We start from the raw sequence: 21,000 nt of genomic DNA on the forward strand, positions 1-21,000 counted from the left end.
AAAAAAACTATAACTTGATTATAAGAATGAAATATAAAACCACAGATAGGTAGACTAGAAGTAAAAGGATAGAGGTAAGAAATACCGCAATAACTGCAAAGATGCGAAAGCTAGATGTGCTGCGTGTGTATATGTGTGTTTGCCACTCAGTCGTGTCCAACTCTGTGATATGATGGAGTGTAGCCCGCCAGGCTCCTTTGTCCATGGAATTCTCCCAGCAAGAATACTAGAGTGGGTAGCCAATCCCTTCACCATGGGATCTTCCCGACCCTGGGGTCAAGCCCAAGTCTCCTGCATTGCAGGCAGATTCTTTACCATCCAAGCCACCAGGAAGTCCCAGATTTGCTATATAAACAGCAAATTTCAAAGCAAAGAGTGTAATGGGAATAAAGAGAGTGATTTTACAATTATAAATGAGTCAATCCATGAACAGAAACATTAAAATCCTGAATGTTTAGGTACTTAAAAACAGATCTTCAAAATATATGAAGCAAAAATTGAGGACTGAGAGGAGAAATCAACAATACGTAAATATTAGATTTCAACATTCACCTTTCAATAACTGATAGAACAAGTGATCAGAAAATCAATAACTACATAGAAGAACTGAACATGGTTATCAGCCACTTTGACATAATTGATAATTATGGAACATTCCACAAACAAAAAAATAAACATTTTTTAAATGTATAAATTTACCAATAGACTATATTCTGGGATGTAAAATCAGACTGATTAAAATTTAAAAGATTCAAAAAAATAAATAAATAAATAAAATTTAAAAATTTAAAAGATTCACATCATATAAAGTACATATTTAACTATAAATGAAACATCAGAAATCAGTCCATACAAAGACAGTTAAACAAATGACTAAAACACCTTCAACTGCAATAATCCAAAGGGGAAAAATAACTCAAATGTTCAAATATTTCCAAGTATTTGGAAACTAAATGACACACTTCTCAATAAACAATGAATCAAGAAAGAAATCACAATGGAAATTAGAAAATACATTTAATACAAGAGAAATGAAAGTTCAGTATATCAAAATTAGGAAAACCTAAGGAAATACTCAGATTTCACCAGTGGCTCAGCAGTAAAGAAACTGCCTGCAATGCAGGAGACGCAGGTTTGATGGATCCCTGGGTGGGGAAGATCCCCTGGAGGAGGGAATGGCAACCCACTCCAGTAACCTTGCCTGGAAAATGCCATGGACAGAGGAGCCTGGTGGGCTACAGTTTATGGAGTAGTGGAAGAGTCAAATACTACTGAGCAACTAAAAAACAACAAAGAAATTACCCAGCAACTAAAAAACAACAAAGAACTACTCAGTGGAAATTTTGTTTTACTAATTGCCTCTATTGGAAAGGATAAAGGTCTCAAATCAGTCACTTCAGCCTCTACTTTAAGAAACTAGAAGAAAGAGAACAATGAAACCCACCACAGTAAACAGAGAAGAAAGAAAAAAGCAGATACCAAAAACAGAAAAAGAAAACAGGAAAATAAAGAAAATCATGGAAACCAAAGTTGGTTCTTAGAGATGATCATTAAAAGCAACTGAATCTCTTATCAGGCTGATAAGAAAAATAAAAAGAGAGGGAATACAAACTATCAATATAAAAAATGTTAGAGGTGGTATCACTATAGCTTCTACAGATGTTAAAAGGATAAGAGGACTTTTCCTGGTGTCTAATGGCTAACACTCCCTACTCCCAACACAGGGAGCCCAGGTCCAATCCTTAGTAGTGAGCTAGATCGCACATGCTACAATTAAGACCCAGCACAGATTGTGCTTCTCTGGTAGCTCAGCTGGTAAAGAATCTGCCTGCAAAGTGGGAGATCTGGGTTCAATTCCTGGATTGGGAAGATTCCCCTGGAGGAGAGCACTCCATATTCTTGCCTGGAGAATCCCTATGGATAGAAGAGCCCGGCGGGCTACAGTCCATGGGGTCGCAAAGAGTCAGGCGCAACTGACAAAATAAGCACAGCACAGCAAATAAATTAAAATATTTTTAAAAAAAAGTATAGTGAGTATTGTGAACAACTAACACCCACAAATTCAGCAATATAGGTGAAAGACGGGTTCCTTAAAATGGGTAAAATACTGAACCTATTAAAGCATAAAGATACAGCCTGAATAACCAAATATTCATTTTAAGAATTAAATATGTAGTTATAAACATCTTATAAAGAAAACTCCAGGATCACATGGCTCTGTTGGTAAATGTTCCCAAAGGTACAGAGACAAATACTACCACTTCTATACAAAAAATGAAACGGACAAACATTACAAGTCACCCCAACGAATCAGCATTACGCTGACAACAATAGACAGTGCTTAGGAACACATCTGCAAAAAAAAACCTTAACAAAATAAACAGAACAACACATAAAATGGGTAATATATAAAATACGACTATGTGAGGTTCATCTCTGGAATACTAAATTGATATTAACATTTGAAAAATAAATGTAGTTCACTGTGTTAAGAAACTAAAAGAAAAAATATATAATGTTTTTTCAAATAACACAGAGAAAAACATTTGACAAAATCCAACATCCACTCCTGGTTAAGTTTAATATATAAATAGAAAGGAATTAACTGGATAAAAAAGCATTACTAAAATATACTTGCTGTTATACTTAATAGTGAAACATCAAAGATCAGGAAGAATGTTTAGTCTTACTATTTTTATTCAATATTGAACTGAAAATTCTAATAACAACAAAAAGAAATAAAAGAAGTCCAGATGGGAAAAAGAAGTAAAAGTGTCTCTATATTCACAGATGACATAATCATCTAAGCAGAAAATTTCTATGTGATTTTTTTTCCCTAAAAAGTTATTGGAACTAGTAAGTGAATATAGCAAAACAGGGGAATACAAGATTGAACATAAAAATACTAGCAACAAAACCATCAGAAATTGACATTTTAAAAATAGTACCATTTACAATAACATGACAAGTATGAAGCATTAAGAATAAGTCCTGAGACACACAAAGCACTGCCAGTAGCACAGAGCCCGCGTAAGGGAGACCTGCCGTGACCACAGACTGGGCTGAGCTTCCCAAGCCGACACACAGACTCAGATAAACCACAGGAGAGCTGCGGTGAGCACTGACCGCTACCAAAGTCATGCGGAAATACAGAAATCTAAAACACCTCAACCAATCTCAAAAAGAAGAAAGGACTTATACTACCTGGTTTTAAGAGTTAATATTAAGTTACAGCAATTAAAAACAGGGTGGTACACGCATAGTGATTAATCACGGGAAGAGAAAAACATACTGCCCAGAAAGAGACAAAAATAGATATGGTCAAATGACCTATGATAATGACGCAAAAAAAGTTCAGAGGCAAGAAACAATGTTGGAAAACTGGATATCCACATGCAAAATAATGAAATTAAAGCAGTATCTCAGACTCCACTAAAAAGCTAACACAAAATGGATCATCAATCTAAATGGAAAACATAAAACTACAGACCTTTTAGGAGAAAATTTTTGTGACATTTGGTGAAATAAAGATTTTTACTCATGACATTGGCTCCCCCTCCTCCAAACAATAAACTTGATAAAACGGACTTCTTTAAAATGAAAAAATTTCTTTTTGAAAGACAGTGTAAACAAAATGAAAAGACTAGCCACTGACTCTGAGGAAAAAAATTATAAGTCATATGCCTGAAAAATATACAGAACAAACTTTTAAAACCCCTCAAAATTCAATAATAAGAATTAAAACAATGGGCAAGGGCTTCCCTGATGGTCCGGTGTCTAAGACACTGCCCTAATAATACAGCAGGCCTGGTTCAATCCCTGATCAGGGAACTAGATTCTACATGCTGCAACTAAAAGGTCACACGCCACTGCAACTTAAAAGATCCTGCATTCCACAGTTAACACCTAGAGCAGCCAAATAAAGAAATAAAAATGTTTTTTAAAAAATGGGCAAAAGACTGAACAGACAATTCACCAAAGAAGCACATGAAGAAATGGGAAAACATGACTCAAACAAAAGAACAAAGTAAATCTCCAGAAACTGACTCTAATAAAATGGAGATATATGAATCACCTAAAAAAGAACTGAAAGTAATGGTAATAAACATATTCAATATGCTATGTGCGTGTGAGTGTGTGCACTAGGTCACTTCAGGCATTTCTGATTCTGCAATCCCCTGGACTGTAGCCAGCCAGGCTCCTCTGTCCATGGGATTCTCCAGGCAAAAATACTGGAGTGGGTTGCCATGTCCTTCTTCAGGGGATCTTCCTGACCCAGAGATTGAACCCGGGTCTCTCACATCTCCTGAATTTGCAGGCGGGTTCTTTACTATTAGTGACACATGGGAAGCCCCAATATGCTACAAGAGAATACAAATAGATAACTAAACAAAATCAGGAAAACAATGCATGAACAAAATGAGAATATTACCAGGGAGAAAGAAACTGGAAAAATGAGAGAAACAGAAACTACAGAGTTGAAGAATGTAACTAAATTCACTAGAGGAGGATCAACAACAGGCTCAATCAGGCAGAAAAAAGAAACAGCAAATTCAAAACCTGCCATTTGAAATTACCAAGTCAAGAACAAAAGAAGAATGAAGAAAAGTGAAAAGATCCTAAGGGAACTTACAGGATAACACTAAGATGACCAATATTTCCACTATGGGATTTCCAGAAGGAAAAAGGCGGAGTGGATAGAAAGCTTATCTGAAAAAGTAATGGCCAAAACTTCTCATATCTGAGGGAAAAAAAGAACATCCAGATTCAAGAAACTCAGGAACTTCAACTAGGATGGACCCAAAGAGGCCCAAATCAAGACCCACTATAAACTACTTGTCAAAAGTAAGTTAATCTTGAAAGCTGCAAAAGTAACATGAACCATTACATATAAAGGAGCTCCCACGAGATCAGTGGGTTTTCTCAACAGAAACATTAGCTGTCAGAAGGGAGTAGGATAATATATCCCAAGTACTAAAAGAAAAAACCTGCAAACCAGGAATACTATATCCCCCCAACTGTCCACTACAACTGAAAGGGAAAAAAGACCTTCTCAGATAAAGAGTACAGAAGGTTAGCACAAGACCTGTCTTACAAGAACTGCTAAACAAAGTCTTTCAAGTTGAAATTAAAGACATCAGACAGTAATACACAGCATATGATAATATAAAGATTGTCACAAAAGTAAATATACAAATACAGAAATCTGTAATACTGTACTGGTGATGCAAAGTCACTTTAAATTTAAGTATAGAATTTAAAGAATAGAAGCATTACAAGTTGTCATGCTTTTATGGTGTCTGTGACACTGGTAACAAAGTGGGGTAAGGATGAAAAGGAACAGAATTTTTGTATGTGATTTAAGTTAAACTGTTCTCAGTGCAAGACAGATTTTGTAACTATGTTTCATGTAGTCCTCATAATGAACACAATGAAAAAAATCTATAAAATACGCTCCCCAAAAAGGAGTTAAAGCATGCCGCTACAAAAGAAAGAGCAATAACAACAATAAAACACAAGAGAAAGCAGACAAGAGAAAAAGAGTGAAAAAATATTTGTAAGACATACAGAAAAAAATTTTTTAATGGCAGGAGTAAGTATTTTCCTATCAGTAACTACTTTAAATGTAAACCGTACAGTACTAAGGGGGAAGTTTATAGTAATAAATATCTACATTAAAAAACATCTCAAATCAACAACCTAACTTTACACTTCAAAGAACTGAAAAATAACAAATTAAAGCCAAAGTTAATAGAGGAAAGAGATAATAAAGATTAGAGCAGAAATAAATGATACAGAGAACAAAAAAAAAGTAATTAAGTTTTTTTAAAGAGCATCAAAATCAACAAACCCTCACTGAGACTAACAAGAAAAAAGTAACATGATTCAACAAAAGTCAGAAACAAAACAGGAAATATTACAACTTATACCACAGAAATAAAAAGGATCCTAAGGGACTATGAACACCACAATGGAATGACAGAAGTAATAAATTTTTAGAAATATACAGCTTACCAAGACTAAAAGATAGATAAACAAAGGGACAAACCAAACAAACCAACACTACAGTAAGGAGACTGAATTAGTAACCAAAACATCTGAGGAAAGGAAAGCTCAAGACCAGATGGCTTGAAAACATGTATATTTAAAAATTTTTCTTCCAAGAAGCAAGCACCTTTTAATTTCATGGCTGCAGTCACCATCTGCAGTGATTTTGGAGCCCCCCAAAATAGTCTGTCACTGTTTCCATTGTTTCCCCATCTATCTGCCATGAAGTGATGGGACTGAATGCCATGACCTTAGTTTTCTGAATGTTGAGCTTAAGCCAACTTTTTCACTCTCCTCCTTCACTGTCATCAAGAGGCTCTTCAGTTCTTCGATTTCTGCCATAAGGGTGGTGTCATCTGCATATCTGAGGTTACTGATATTTCTCCCGGCAATCTTGATTCCAGCTTGTGCTTCATCCAGCCATGTATTAATTCATTAATCCATGAAATTAAGACGCTTGCTCCTTGGAAGAAAAGTTATGACCAACCTAGACAGCATATTAAAAAGCAGAGACATTACTTTGCCAACAAAGGTCATCTAGTCAAAGCTATGGTTTTTCCAGTAGTCATGTATGGATATGAGAGTTGGACTATAAAGAAAGCTGAGCACCGAAGAATTGATGCTTTTGAACTGTGGTGTTGGAGAAGACTCTTGAGAGTCCCTTGGACTGCAAGGAAATAAAACCAGTCCACCCTAAAGAAAATCAGTCCTGGGTGTTCATTGGAAGGACTGATGCTGAAGCTTAAACTCCAATACCTTTGCCACCTGATGTGAAGAACTGACTCACTGGAAAAGACCCTGATATTGGGAAAGAATGAAGACAGAAGGAGAAAGGGATGACAGAGGATGAAATGGTTGGATGGCATCACCGACTCAATAGACATGAGTTTGGATAAACTCCAGGAGTTGGTGATGGACAGGGAGGCCTGGTGTGCTGCGGTTCATGGGGTCGTGAAGAATCGGACACCACTGAGAGACTGAACTGAACTGAACTGAAATAAAAATCCTCAGCAAAATGCTAATAAAAAAAAACTCCAACATAGTAACATACTAACAAGATTATTCATCATGGTTAAGTGGAATTTACTTCTGGAATGCAAGGATGGTTAAACATACACAAGTTATTCAATGTAATTTCATCATAATAACAAAATGAACAAAGCCAGTGGAGGAGATGGAATTCCAGCTGAGCTATTTCAAATCCTAAAAGATGATACTGTTCAAGTGCTGAACTCAGTATGTCAGCAAATTTGGAAAACTCAGAGGACTGGAAAAGGTCAGTCTTCATTCCAATCCCAAAGAAAGGCAATGCCAAAGAATGTTTAAACTACTATACAATGTTACTACCATACAACTACCATACCACTCATTTCACATGCTAGTAAGGTTATGCTCAAAATTCTTCAAGCTAGGCTTCAGCAGTACATGAACCAAGAACTTTCAGATGTACAAGCTGGATTTAGAAAAGGCAGAGGAACCAAAGATCAAATTGCCAACATTCACTGAATCATAGAAAAAGCAGGAAACTCTAGAAAAACATCTATTTCTATTTCAATGACTATGTTAAAGCCTCTGACTGTGTGAATCACAACAAACTTGAAAATTCTTAAAATAATGGGAATACTAGACCACTCTACCTGTCTCCTGAGAAACCTGTATGTGGTCAAGAAACAGAAAGTTAGAGCCTTACATGAAACAACTGAATGGTTCAAAGTTGGAAAAGGGGTATGACAAGGCTGTATACTGTCAACCTACTTACTTAACTCATTTAAAGAGTGTATCATGTGAAATGCTGAGCTGGATGAATCACCAGCTGGAATCAAGATTGCTGGGAGAAACATCAATAACCTCAGATACGAAGATGATGCCACTCTTAACATCAGAAAGTGAAGAGGAAGTAAAGAGCTTCTTGATGATGGTAAATGAGCAGAGTGAAAAAGCTGGCTTAAACTCTACATTCAAAAAACTAAATAAGATTATGGTATCCAGTCCCATCACTTCATGGCAAATAGAAGGGCAAAAAGTAGAAACATTAACAGATTTCATTTTCCTGGGCTCCAAAATCACTGTGGACAGTAATTGTAGCCATGAAATTAAAAGATGATTGCTCCTTGAAAGGTAAGCTATGACAAACCTAGGCAGTGTATTAAAAAGCAAAGATCAGTTTGCTGACAAAGGTACATATAATCAAAAATATGGTTTTTAAAGGAGTCATGTATGGATGTGAGAGCTGGATCCTAAAGAAGGTTGAACCAAAAAATTGAATGCTGAGTACTTTAGAACTATAGTGGTGCTGCAGAAGACTTCTGAGAGTCCCTTGGGATGCAAGGAGATCAAACCAGTCAGTCCTAAAGGAAACCAGTCCTGAATATTCACTGGAAGAAATGATGCTGGAGCTGAAGCTACAATACTTTGGCCACCTGAAGAGCAGACTCACTGGAAAACATCCTGATGCTGGGAAAGATTGAAGGCAAGATGAGAAGGGGGTGGCAGAGGATGAGATGGTTATATAGCATCACTGACTCAATGGACAGGGGTCCATTTGAGAAAATTTAGGAAATAGTGATTTTGAGAAAACTCCGGAAGATAGTGAAGGACAGACAAGCCTGGTGTACTGCTGTCCATGGGGTCACAAAGAGTCAGACAGGACTTAGCAACTGAACAAGAGCAAATCAAAATTTAAACGCAAAAGACAAAACAATAATCTTTCTAAAAGAGAATCTAAAACAGAAGAACATCTCCCTAACGTTCAGAAAGGAAAAGATTTTTTTGAGCAGGATACAGAAAGCACGTACAATTTTTTTTTTTTAAAGACCAATACATTAGACAACACAGAGAACTTCTGTTCATGAAAAGATACAATCAGGAGAGTGAAAATACAACCACAGAGTTGGAAGAGATAGTTTCACATGCTGAAGATAAAAGAAATTTCAATAAATCAACAGTAATAATGAAATAAAATGGAGAACCCAATAGAAAGATCAGGAAAGAATTCTGAATAGGCACTTGACAAAATAGTATATCTAAATAACCAATAAACTATGCAGTAACCTCAGCAGTAACAACAGTAAAAGGCATTTAAATAAGCCTGTTTAAAATTAGAGATTAACCATATTTACTGTTGGCAAAGATGAAGAGCAAAAGGAATTCTTATTATATGCTATTGGTGGGAACGTACGCTGTTACAGTTTGGAAAAGTACTTGGCACTATCTCTAAAATAAACAAATACATATCCTATGACAGAAAAAGTTTACTTCTAAACATAAATATACTGAAAGTCATGTAAAGTATGTTCTTCAAATTGGAAATCAAATTTAAAATTTTCATCAGCAGTAGAACAGATCCATCAGCTGTGGTTTATTCACACAATCAAACACTAAAAAGCAGTGAAAATAAACACACTATAGTGGCACCCAACATGGATGCGTTCCACAAATGTAAGGTAAGATTTTGTTCAGCAAATGATATAAAATTTAAAAATAAACAAAAGACCATTTAATATGAGTCACTGCATATAATGTTCAAAAACTAAAAAACTAAAGTGGTTAGAAAAATAAGATGATGGAAATCAGGATAAAGCAGCTTCGGGGAAGTCCTTAATGCCTGATATTTCTTGATCTTTGTGACGGTTACATGAACAAATTCACTTTGTGATAATTTACTGAGATATTCTCAGTGTTTTGTACTTTTCCTTTATGCTTTGTACATCAATGGGGGAAAAAAGTTTAATGCTAGATGGAATAAGAAGGTTAACATATATCTAAGCAGAATTCCAGAATAAAAAAAATACAGAGAATGGTAAAGAACTAAAAACTTATTATCTATAAATTTCCCTCATTTTTCAAGATTCCAATTTTTCAGACTAAGAAAACATATAAATTCCAAGAAAAATCAAAAGGAAATCCATACCTCGATACATTGTTGTGACATCAATGAAGGAAAAACAAAAAAAAAAAACACAAAGAAAAACAGAATTAAATTCAGTCAAGGAAGAGATAACTTAAATACAAAGGTATCACAATTAAACTGTTGATTGACTGCTCAACTTCAAAAGTAAAGTCAGAATACAGTGGAATATCACCTGAAATAGAGTAACTGTCAAACTAGAAGCCTGTATCTAGTAAGACTACCTCTGAAGAACTGACATAAAAAAGGTATTTTCTAGAAAAGGATGAAAAAGGAAGAAGTGAATGATATAAAAGGAATATAGGACTAAAATTGTTTTATATCTGCAAACTCTGACTTAAAGGAACTGGTAAAGAATGTACTTTAGCTCTGGAGCACTAGCACAATGGCATCTGGCTGCAAAATTGGCCCGTGCATCCACAACAGTGACCTGGCCAGTTTAGGGGCCGAGTACCTCCAGGTGTTGGACTCTGAGGCTTATTATCTGCACCTGGATGTAATAGATGGGCACTTTGTTCCCAACATCACCTTTGGTCACCCTGTGGTAGAAAGCCTCCAAAAGCAGCTAGGCCCAGACCCTTCCTTTGACATGCACATGATGGTGTCCAGGCCCGAACAGTGGGTTAAAACCGATGGCTGTAGCAGGAGCCAATCAACATACCTTTCATCTGGAGGCTACTGACAACCCAGGAGCTTTGACCAAAGACATTCAAGAGAATGGAATGAAGGCTGGCCTTGCTATCAAACCAGGAACTACAGTTGAGTATTTGACACCATGGGCTAATCAATCAGATAGATACGGCCTTGGTTATGACAGTGAAACATGGGCTTGTAGGGCAGAAACTCATGAAAGATGTGATGCCAAAGGTTCACTGGCTGAGGACCCAGCTCCCACCTTTGGACACTGAGGTTAACGGTGGAGGAGGTCCAGACGCCACCCATAAATGTGCAGAGGCAGGAGCTAACAGAGTTGTGTCTGGCAGTGCCATTATGAAAAGTGAAGACTCCAGATCTGTGATCAACCTGCTAAGAAATGTTTGCTCAGAAGCTGCTCAGAAATGTTTTCTTGATCGATGAATTCACAAGGAGCCCAAGGCTCCTGCTTATGAGATCTTTACTAGAAAACGAGAATACTGACTACCAAATCATACCACAGTTGAGGCAATGCTGCTTTTCTGAGAAATCAGTCATTCCAATGACTAAAATCCATCATGCAGAGTGCTGCAAGAGGCTGAAAATTGTTGTGTATAACTACATTTTTAGTGATGGAATTGAAAGATTAGTGTGGTAAAATATCATTTTTACTGGGAGACTTGATTTTCATAAAGAGTAAAAATATGGATGCATTAAGGCTACAAGCAGAAAAAAGTGTGTTAATGCCTAAAGAAGGCATGTTAGCTGCTATGAAAGAAAATTTTTTTCTGAATTTCTAAAATGAACTGTCTTCGGTTTCTTCGCTGTTTTCTGAAAGCAAAAGAAGTTCTTCAGTTTTTCCTGTTTCATGTCATTTTTGATTTGTGTGTGTGATAACTAAGTTTGTATCTGACTAGGAATAGCATACTTACTCTCCTAGCTTCAAAAACATTTGTTTTTCACTTTGCACCTTATATTTGATACATTAAAAAAAAAACTGTATAATAATAATATAAAAAAATGTGCTTTAGGTACCAAATGACCCCATACAGAAAACCTGTAACAGAAAAGGCAAAAGTACAAGCAAAAATGTAGGTAAATCTAATAATAAGAGTAAATACTAATAAAATAATAATAATATTTTTGATTCAGAAGAAGATAGACTACACCTACACTGTGAACAATATAAGCATATAAAATTAGACAAGGGATGGAAAGATTATAATGAGCTAAGGTATATGCTCAGGAGAAAGGCAAAGGTACTTATTGACTGTAGACTTTGTTAACTACTCTGTAAAATACGGATGTCTATCTTCCTTGCAATAGCAGAATCAAAACGGGCCAAAGGCAAATTTTCAAGAATTTCAAAAGGATGTCAAAAAGAGGATGGGGAAATCAATAACAAAATATTTTCAAATGAAAAACTTATAATAAGATATACAAATAATCCAAATATATCAGCACTCACAATAAACATAAATTGACTGAAATCTCCAGTTAAAAGCCAAATTTGTGAGAAACAGATTAAAAAAAAAAATCCAGCTACAGAATACTATTTTTGTAAGGATGTATAACATGAGGGTACAGAAGAACTGAAATTCAAGTAATGAAAAAAATATACCATGTCAGCACCATATGAGAAAACAATGAATCATTTGATACAAAGAAAATGAAATGACAAGATTACAAAAGAGCTTTCTGAAGAGTAAGCAGTTTTTCTGAACCAAAGCAATATAACTGAGTCTCAGCTTCATTTCACCTCATTTTAATTCAGCTCAGGGCTTGTGCTAATATTAATAACCTTTAGGAATCAGATTCCTTTGTCTAAGTGTACTAGCATCTCTTCTGACATTTTGATAACCATGCCAGCAACGACTTCATATAAAACAGTGAGAAAGTGGTAATGAGATTAAAGCCTAGTATAGAGCCCTATAGCACAATAAAGAAGCATCTTTAAAGTCTGATATCTGTTTTCTTATAGTTGCTCAAGGAATTACAAACCCCATTACTATTATTCACATCTTATTCCTTAACTTTATTCACAAGCCTATCAAGGTACAGTTTCTCAAAAACTGAAATCTAGACATTTTGTCAATAATAACTTTACTTATTTATGCATGAATATGTACATACACACATCTATCTACACATACATACACACTTACACAAAACACATACATTTATATATGTATATATATACATATATATCTCATATAGATAAATCATAGTAATACTGTACCTCATAGGTAGTTCCATAATGGCATGTAAATTGGCACTGTCTGTTAGTTTCTGCATCTTGCTCAACATTGGTATAAAATATTACTCCATCTCCAGAGCAGGATACAATCTGCTTATCATTTGTGCATGGTAAGAACTTTGCACTAAATATATTTGCTCGGTGCCCTGAACGAATTGTTGTCAAAACCTAAAACACAGAGAGGAGTTTTTAGTAATTTATTACTAAATTACTAAAGAGTAAATTTATTACTAATTACTAAATTACTAAGAGCAATTTTTAGCAATTTATTATTTCCTAAAAAGAAGCATTCAAATTCAAACTTAATATAATCCTAGCCAGGAATAAATTCTCATTAACACTCTCAGCTCAAATGAAAAATTACCATTTGATTCCAAGCTATTGGGTTGGCTAAAAAGTTTGTTCAAGTTTTTGTGTAACATGGAAAATCCCAAATGAACTTTTTGGCTAACCCAATATTATAATTAGAAGAAAAAAAATCGGAATCTCACATATTTTATTTCCCTCTGAGATGTAAAGAAGATTAAGTATATCAACAGGAATAGTGCTGAAACAGAGTCCCCCTAAAACTAAGTTCCTCTGCAGAGTTTATGATTAACTTCTCTATCCAAATTTTATTTCCTGTCTACTCCAATATCTGTTTCTCTCATTACTGAGGAGAATCAAAGAAAATGGGACTGAGACCAAGCAGGAACCTGTGAGGCCATCCCAGGCATAAAAGTCTTTCAGTGTCTTCCGTCTCTTGTTTGTAGGAAAACAGCTTTCAGCCTCCTAGACCTTCCCTGAGTTCCAAAAGGCAGATTCAGTTACTAATTAGAAGACAGGAAATGTAGAATGGGTTCTGGTTCTTTGCAGGGGAGTAGAAGGGGTTGTGCATGACCGTTTGATATACATCTCTGAGTTCTACAAGAACTTAAGGCCCCTAGCCAGAAGGAGGATGGTAACTTTAGGCTGAGCATCTGGACCACAGGCTGGAGATTCCTAGAACAATGTTACCTCACCACCAGCCAATCAGGGGGGGTTACACACCTGGCAGCCCTCCCCCCAAATTCTACTTGTAAAAATTTCTTCCCTGAAAACCATGGGGAGTTTGGGTCTCTTAAGCAGGAGCCTACCTGTTCTTCTTGCATGATCCTTGCAATAAACCTTGCTCTGCTCCAAATTCTAAAATTTTGGTTTGTCTGGCCTCATTGTGCAGGCACACAAACGGGTTTTGCAACAGTGCCTATTTGGTATATGTGACTCATTCATAAACTCATAGTAAATATGAAAAGACTATCTTGGTTGACTTTTGAAATTGTTTCCTAAATGATTATTAAGTCATTCCCTTTCAGGATGAAAAAATAAAAACAAACTGAATCTCAAAGAAGCATAAAAGTAAAGCAATAAAATGGTACAGAAGTTCCCACTTCTGTAAAGAATAAAGAAGTTCCTACACCTAAATCCTTAATAATTTAAAAGATCAGAATTCCTGTGACAGAAGTATGGTTTAAAATAAACATTGCAATATTTGTAACATACATAGCAGATAAAAGACCAAATCCCCCTACAGTGCTTAAAAATTGAGAGGAAAAAAAAGGGCAAAAGATCTGAACATAGTCCAAAGATAAACAAATGGGCCTTAAAATTTTGAAAAAGCATCAAGTTCATATAGGAAATGCAAATTGAAACTACACTGAGATCACCGATTTCCACTTTTTAGATTAGCAAAAATTGAAAAGCTTGACAGCATACTGTATAAGTGAGTGTGGTGGGGAGGGGGACACCAGGCTCTTTAAACAAAGCTGGCGGGATGCTAAATGGTGCGAGACCAATAGAAAGGCATTTAGCAATCCCTCACAAAACTACATATGCAGTAACTCTTTGATCAGACAAGTCTATTTCTAAGAATTTACTCTGAAGGTATATACATCCAACAATATATATATTTTTTAAAAAGCAGTTATTTACTGAGTCATTCACGATAGCAAACAAAACACAGGAGACTGGCTGAATAAATTCCAGTACATCCCGACAATGTATATACAATGGAGATTTAGCGCAATGAAAGTATCTGTTGTGGTTTTGTATTTTAAAATATGCTTGAAAAAAAGGGAGAGTATGTCAAAACAGAAACACAAAGTTTCTTTAGCTCACTTTAAATGTCTTACTGAATAAAACTAACATACTACTGTAAATCAACTATACTCCAATAAAATTTTTTTTAATAAATAAAAGAACAAAAACAAAAAATGTTTTACTGAACAAACTGGAGCAATTTGAGGAAATGCTCATATTTACCAAATAATGTCAATTAGTAAATGTGGAAGAAACGGTAAAATTAAAAAACACTATTTGTAATGACATTATAACAACTGATTAAGGCAAGAATCAATGAATATTGAGACCACTTTATGAAAGATAGCTATGAAAAAGAGTATTTACACAATCTCCTTAGATAAAATCACAAAGGGTAAATATACCCTCACAATGGAAAGATCGAATTTATCATCACCAGTCAGGGAACAAATTAATATCATGCACCACATCATCATCCATAGAGAATTCTTAGCAAAAATGTTTACTTTTAATCAACTCATGAAGAAACAATCGGACAAATCCAAATGGAGGGACATTCTATATTGACTTGATAGTCAATATAACAATAAAACAACATATCAATATCATGAAAGACCAAGAAGTTGCATGAACTATTCTACAGCAGACAAAGGAAATATGACAACTAAATGAAATGTGTGATGCTGCATTGGGGGCTAGATTAAGAGATGCAAGGCAGTGCTAAAGAACATTACTAAAACAAATGGGAAAATTTGAATATATACAGGTACATATGTACATGTACTATGTGTGGATATATGTAATATACTATAGATACATGGTAATATATATTTAATATGCTGGTTTAGTCACTAAGTCATGTCCAACTCTTGTGACCCCATGGACTACAGCCTGCCAGGCTCCTCTGTCCATGGGATTCTCCCCAGGCAAGAATACTGGAATGGGTTGCCATTTCCTTCTCCAGGGGATCTTCCCAATCCAGGATCAAAGGCTGGGTCTCCTGCACTGCAGGCAGATTCTTTCCCAATTGAGATATAAGGGAAGCTATATAATATACTATAGATACTATGTATACTATAGATATGGCAGGCATATACTAGGATATGCCTGCATAACACTGGAGAGAGGATGTTACATTCAACAGTCACTGCAGTCACCCCAAATGGTTAACCCTGAGGGGAACTTAGAACAGCGATAAATAGGCTGCCAGTCATCAAGCCATCAGTCTCTGCAGACACCCCCAATGGTGTACCCTGAGGGGATTCAGGATGGAGGGAAAAAAGAACCTTAGATAGTTAAGGGACAGGACAAAGGAACAATTTCATTAAGCCCAGATTCCATTATCTTCCTCAAGAAAAGAAAAAATTTATCTTCCTAAATTTATTACCCTGAGATGTTTGGGTTTTCTAAAATTAGCATTAATCTTTTGATGTTCTGATTACCTGGAGTTTTGTGAGTTGTTTTTTCTTTTGCAGAAACTTTTATACTTATCCTGGCTCCCCTTCACCTCTTCAGAACAGCCCTTCAGAGCTATCCGAGAGGCTGTCTCCCGGGCTTAAGTCCTCAGAATGTCCACTGAATAAAACACAATTCTCAACATTTAGGATGTGCATTTTTTTAGTTGACAGTACAAAACCATATATATTATATATATAGCATACAGGCAATTCTCATTACTACTGATAGTTGTGTTCTATAAAGTCACCACTAAGATTACATTGTTTTTAATCAATAAGTTGTGTCTGACTCTTTTGTGACTCCATGGACTAAAGCCCATTGGGCTCCTCTGTCCAAGGGAATACCCAGGCCAAACACTGGAGTGGGCTGCCATTTCCTTCTCCAAGGGATCTCTCCAACCCAGTTATCGAACATATCCTGAACTGGCATGTGGATTCTTTACCACTGAGCCACCAAGGAAGTCCTGACACTGCCTTAGCAAGTGTTGTATCCACTAGCAACTGCTCCCATGGACATACAGGGTTAGGTTTCTGTGAGGCTCTGGTCGCAAACTTTTCATCAACAAATCAATAAGTAACTCTGTTGTTTGTGTTTGTTTAAAGACACTTTATTTAATACATAATGTTGATTCATTAACAATGAACTTAGGGCAAAGAGTACTATAATTCATATCTAAATATTCATTGGAAGGACTGATGCCAAAGGTGAAGCTACAATACGTTAGCCACTTGATGTGAAGAAATGAGTTATTAGAAAAGACCTTGATGCTGAGAAAGACTGAAGGCAAAAAGAAAAGGGGGAGGCAGAGGATGAGATAGTGTCACTGACTCAATGAACATGAATCTGAGAGAATTACGGGAGATAATGAAGAACAGGTGAGCCTGGCAGGCTGCAGTCCATGGGGTCACAGAGTTGGACACGACTGAGCGACTGGACAACAAACAGTAACAAATGAAACTCATCTAACATATTTTCTCTATAAAGTATATTCCAGGTTTCTTATACCTAGGAAGACTAGACGGTACTTAACAAGATAACTGGGGACCCTTTTAACCATTGAAGTCACCAACAAAAAGCACAAAAATGCAAAATGAGTGATGTTCAATACATCACAAAAAGGATGCAGTATGCTTACAGTATTCAAGGTGAAACAAGAAGTATCAAGCAGCACCTTGTTTGATCTCATCTGAGAACATGTGTACTGATGTATTAGTTATGCAATTCAAATTCTTTGCCACTCTCTACATGTGAATGGCCTTCAATGACCAGAAAAGCACTGAAAGTTACGACATGGAAGGGTAAAAGTAAATTTAATGAGTTCGTAAATTTGCAAACAGGATCTGTAAGTAGAGAGGATCAGCCCTATACTCAATATGACACGTCCTGGCCGTGGTAACTGCACTACAGTTACACAGGATGATGTTCCTGTTCTTAGCAGACAGACGTCAGAGTATTCATGAATTCGGGACACCTCCAAGTTATGCTGAAATACTGTTTTCAAAAGTCTATTTCTGGATGTTGATTGTATTACCTTTTTAACTTATCAATCAGTTTTCAAATTTAAAAAAAAATTAGGAAAAGATACATCAACTTTATTTCTGGTTTGGTTTCAAGTAACTATTTACAGTATAAGACTAATTGACAAATTCACTAACTGACAGTAGGACACTAAACCAGAACACAGATAAATATTAGCAGCTAATTACCCTGACAACTTCAGTGAAGCAAATACTTAAATTTAGATACTTAAGTATTACAAGTCACTTCACCTAAGTCCTGGGGTCACAAACAAAACAAGGATTTGCTGAGTACCATACAGTACTCCACTGTAAGTCTTATCTGTTGTTGATCAGTCATTTAGCCATGTCCTACTCTCTGCAGAACTCCAGGCTTCTCTGTCCATTAACGCACATTTAATTAGGGCCAAATAAAAAAAGAGAAGAGTCTTTGCACCTACATTAATCAAAGCCAACGGGCAATAAAAATTGTCTGTAAAACATGTTAAACTTTTTCATTCCTCTCTCCAAGTGTAAGACACTGAGACCTGCTCAAGTAAAGTACAAGAAATAACAGAGAATAATTAATGTAAAGCTTTTAAACAAGACAGAATCATACACTTTAATGTCATCATATATTTCAGCATAATTTACCAACTCACATATATTTCAGCATGGTTTACCAAGTAGCTAAGTACATATAATTACACACAATGTATGCTAGGTCTTTCACAGTTTTAATCTGATAGGTCTTTGACTGTAGCACCTTCAGCAGACATTATTAACAATTTGATTTATCTCCATTCAACAGGTTTATGCATAGCTTCAAAAACAAAAGCAGGAATCTCATTCAATATACTAATGTGTGTTGGCCTATCACATATCACTCAAAAATGCAAAGAAATTTCTTTATTAATCAGAGTAACAATTAAAGTAATTAGTAAAAACTGAAGTCCTTTCCACTGAACAAATCTGTTCTCTCTGAAAAAAATCTCTTCATTTCAGATATCCCACTCGAAATTTATTCCCTCTCTAGTAGTCCACACCTTAATAACATCACTATCCACCCACACCTAGTTGATCACTATCCACCACACCTTGACCACCTAGTTGATCAAGTCAAAAACTAACATTTCTCTTTCCTTAATCCACTATATAAGAAAGTGGCAATACTAACAAAGGCAATGCCAAATAATGCTCAAACTACTGCTCAATTGCACTCAATATGCCAGCAAATTTGGAAAACTCAGCAGTGGCCACAGGAGTGGAAAAGGTCAGTTTTCATTCCAATCCCCAAAAATGTTTAAACTACCACACAATTGCACTGATCTCACACGGTAGCAAAGTAATGCTAAAAATCTTCCAAGCCAGGCTTCAACAGTACATGAAACTTGAACTTCCAGACGTTCAAGTTGGTTTTAGAAAAGGCAGAGGAACCAGAGATTAAATTGCCAACACCCGCTGGATCATCGAAAAAGCAAGAGAGTTCCAGAAAAACATCTCTTTCTGCTTTAGTGACTATGCCAAAGCCTTTGAATGTGTGGATCACAATAAATTGTGGAAAGTTCTGAAAGAGATGGGAATACCAGACCATCTGACCTGCCTCTTGAGAAACCTATATGCAGGTCAGGACACAACATTTACAACTGGACACGGAACAACAAACTGGTTCCAAATAGGAAAAGGAGTGTGTCCAAGGCTGTATATTGTCACCTTGCTTATTTAACTTATATGCAAAGTACATCATGAGAAATGCTGGGCTGGATGAAGCACAAGCTGGAATCAACATTGCTGGGAGAAATATCAATAACCTCAGATATGCAGATGACACCACCCTTATGGCAGAAGGTGAAGAAGAACTAAAGAGCCTCTTGATGAAAGTAAAAGAGGAGAGTGAAAAAGTTGGCTTAAAGCTCAACATTCAGAAAACAAAGATCATGGCATCTGGTCCCATCACTTCATGGCAAATAGATGGAGAAACAGTGGAAACAGTGGCAGACTTTATTTTTGGGGGCTCCAAAATCACTGCAGATGGTGACTGCAGCCATGAAATTAAAAGACGCTTACTCCTTGGAAGAAAAGTTATGACCAACCTAGATAGCATGTCAAAAAGCAGACATATTACTTTGCCACCAAAGTTCGTCTAGTCAAGGCTATGGTTTTTCCAGTAGTCATGTATGGATATGAGAGTTGGACAATAAAGAAAGCTGAGCACTGAAGAACTGATGCTTTTCAACTGTGGTGTTGGAGAAGACTCTTGAGAGTCCCTTGGACTGCAAGGAGATCCAACCAGTGTATCTTAAAGGAATCGGTCCTGAGTGTTCATTAGAAGGACTGATGCTGAAGCTGAAACTCCAATACTTTGGCCACCTGATACAAACATACTACTCACTGGAAAAGACCCTGATGCTAGAGAAGACTGAAGGCAGAAGGAGCAGGGGTGATAGAGGATGAGATGCTTGGATAGCATCATCAACTCAGTGTACAGCCTAGTATGCTGTAGTCCATGGCATTGCAGAGTCGGACATGACTTAGTGTCTGAACTGAACTTCCCTAATTAATAGATAATTGTTGAACTAATTGTATTTATGTGCATACAATTAACAATTTTACCAAAGGTTGGAATTTGTTTTTAATTGTGGAAATAGGTCAATGTAATCAATAGAGAGGCATGCTACTGGAGGTAAACTGCAATAAGGTCTCAATTTAAGAAAAAATAGATGGGCAGGTGCAAACAGTTATACATTTTAAAAACTCAAGTATTTTCCTATGTATGCTTTCCTTGGATTAACGGGGTATAAAACTTTTTCAGAAAACATCTAAAACTAATGGCCAACAGAGATGTAAGTTGGCAGAGTAACAATATGAAATGAATATAACATATTGTAAAATACGATTAGCAACAAATGTGAAAGTGAACTAGCTACAATGTGTATCACTTTGCTGATCATCAGGTTACTGTCACTCATCTAGCTGGCCAAGCAGGTATTGCTTTCTTCATGCATCATGTTACACACAACACTTCTAAAACTTCAAGCTTGGTCCAGGAGTATCCAATTAGAAGATATTAGCTCTTCAATCTCTTAGTAAAAATCATCCCTCCCCAAATTCACCCCTACTCCTGTCTAAGGCACTGAATACAG

The 21,000-nt window shown here is 36.2% G+C and overlaps 1 protein-coding gene and 1 pseudogene across 9 annotated transcripts in view; one reads left to right on the forward strand and one right to left on the reverse strand.

The window, feature by feature from the left end:
* Positions 1 to 21,000, reverse strand: part of DCAF6 (DDB1 and CUL4 associated factor 6) — a 182,885-nt gene that overhangs the window by 101,786 nt on the left and 60,099 nt on the right. For 6 of the 9 annotated variants that reach the window (XM_020891867.2, XM_020891869.2, XM_020891871.2 and 3 more), the window contains exon 4: positions 12,828 to 13,013. The exons of 2 other annotated variants lie outside the window; for them this stretch is intronic. In XM_020891867.2, the coding sequence (XP_020747526.1) occupies positions 12,828 to 13,013 (186 nt within the window). Of the gene's footprint in view, positions 1 to 9,958; positions 12,745 to 12,827; positions 13,014 to 21,000 lie in introns of those variants that run through there. One more of the 9 variants, XM_020891873.2, reaches the window with a different exon arrangement.
* Positions 10,341 to 11,032, forward strand: LOC139033500 (ribulose-phosphate 3-epimerase-like; annotated as a pseudogene).

This window comes from Odocoileus virginianus, unplaced genomic scaffold, assembly GCF_023699985.2.
Source record: "Odocoileus virginianus isolate 20LAN1187 ecotype Illinois unplaced genomic scaffold, Ovbor_1.2 Unplaced_Scaffold_12, whole genome shotgun sequence".
Lineage (NCBI taxonomy): Eukaryota > Metazoa > Chordata > Mammalia > Artiodactyla > Cervidae > Odocoileus > Odocoileus virginianus.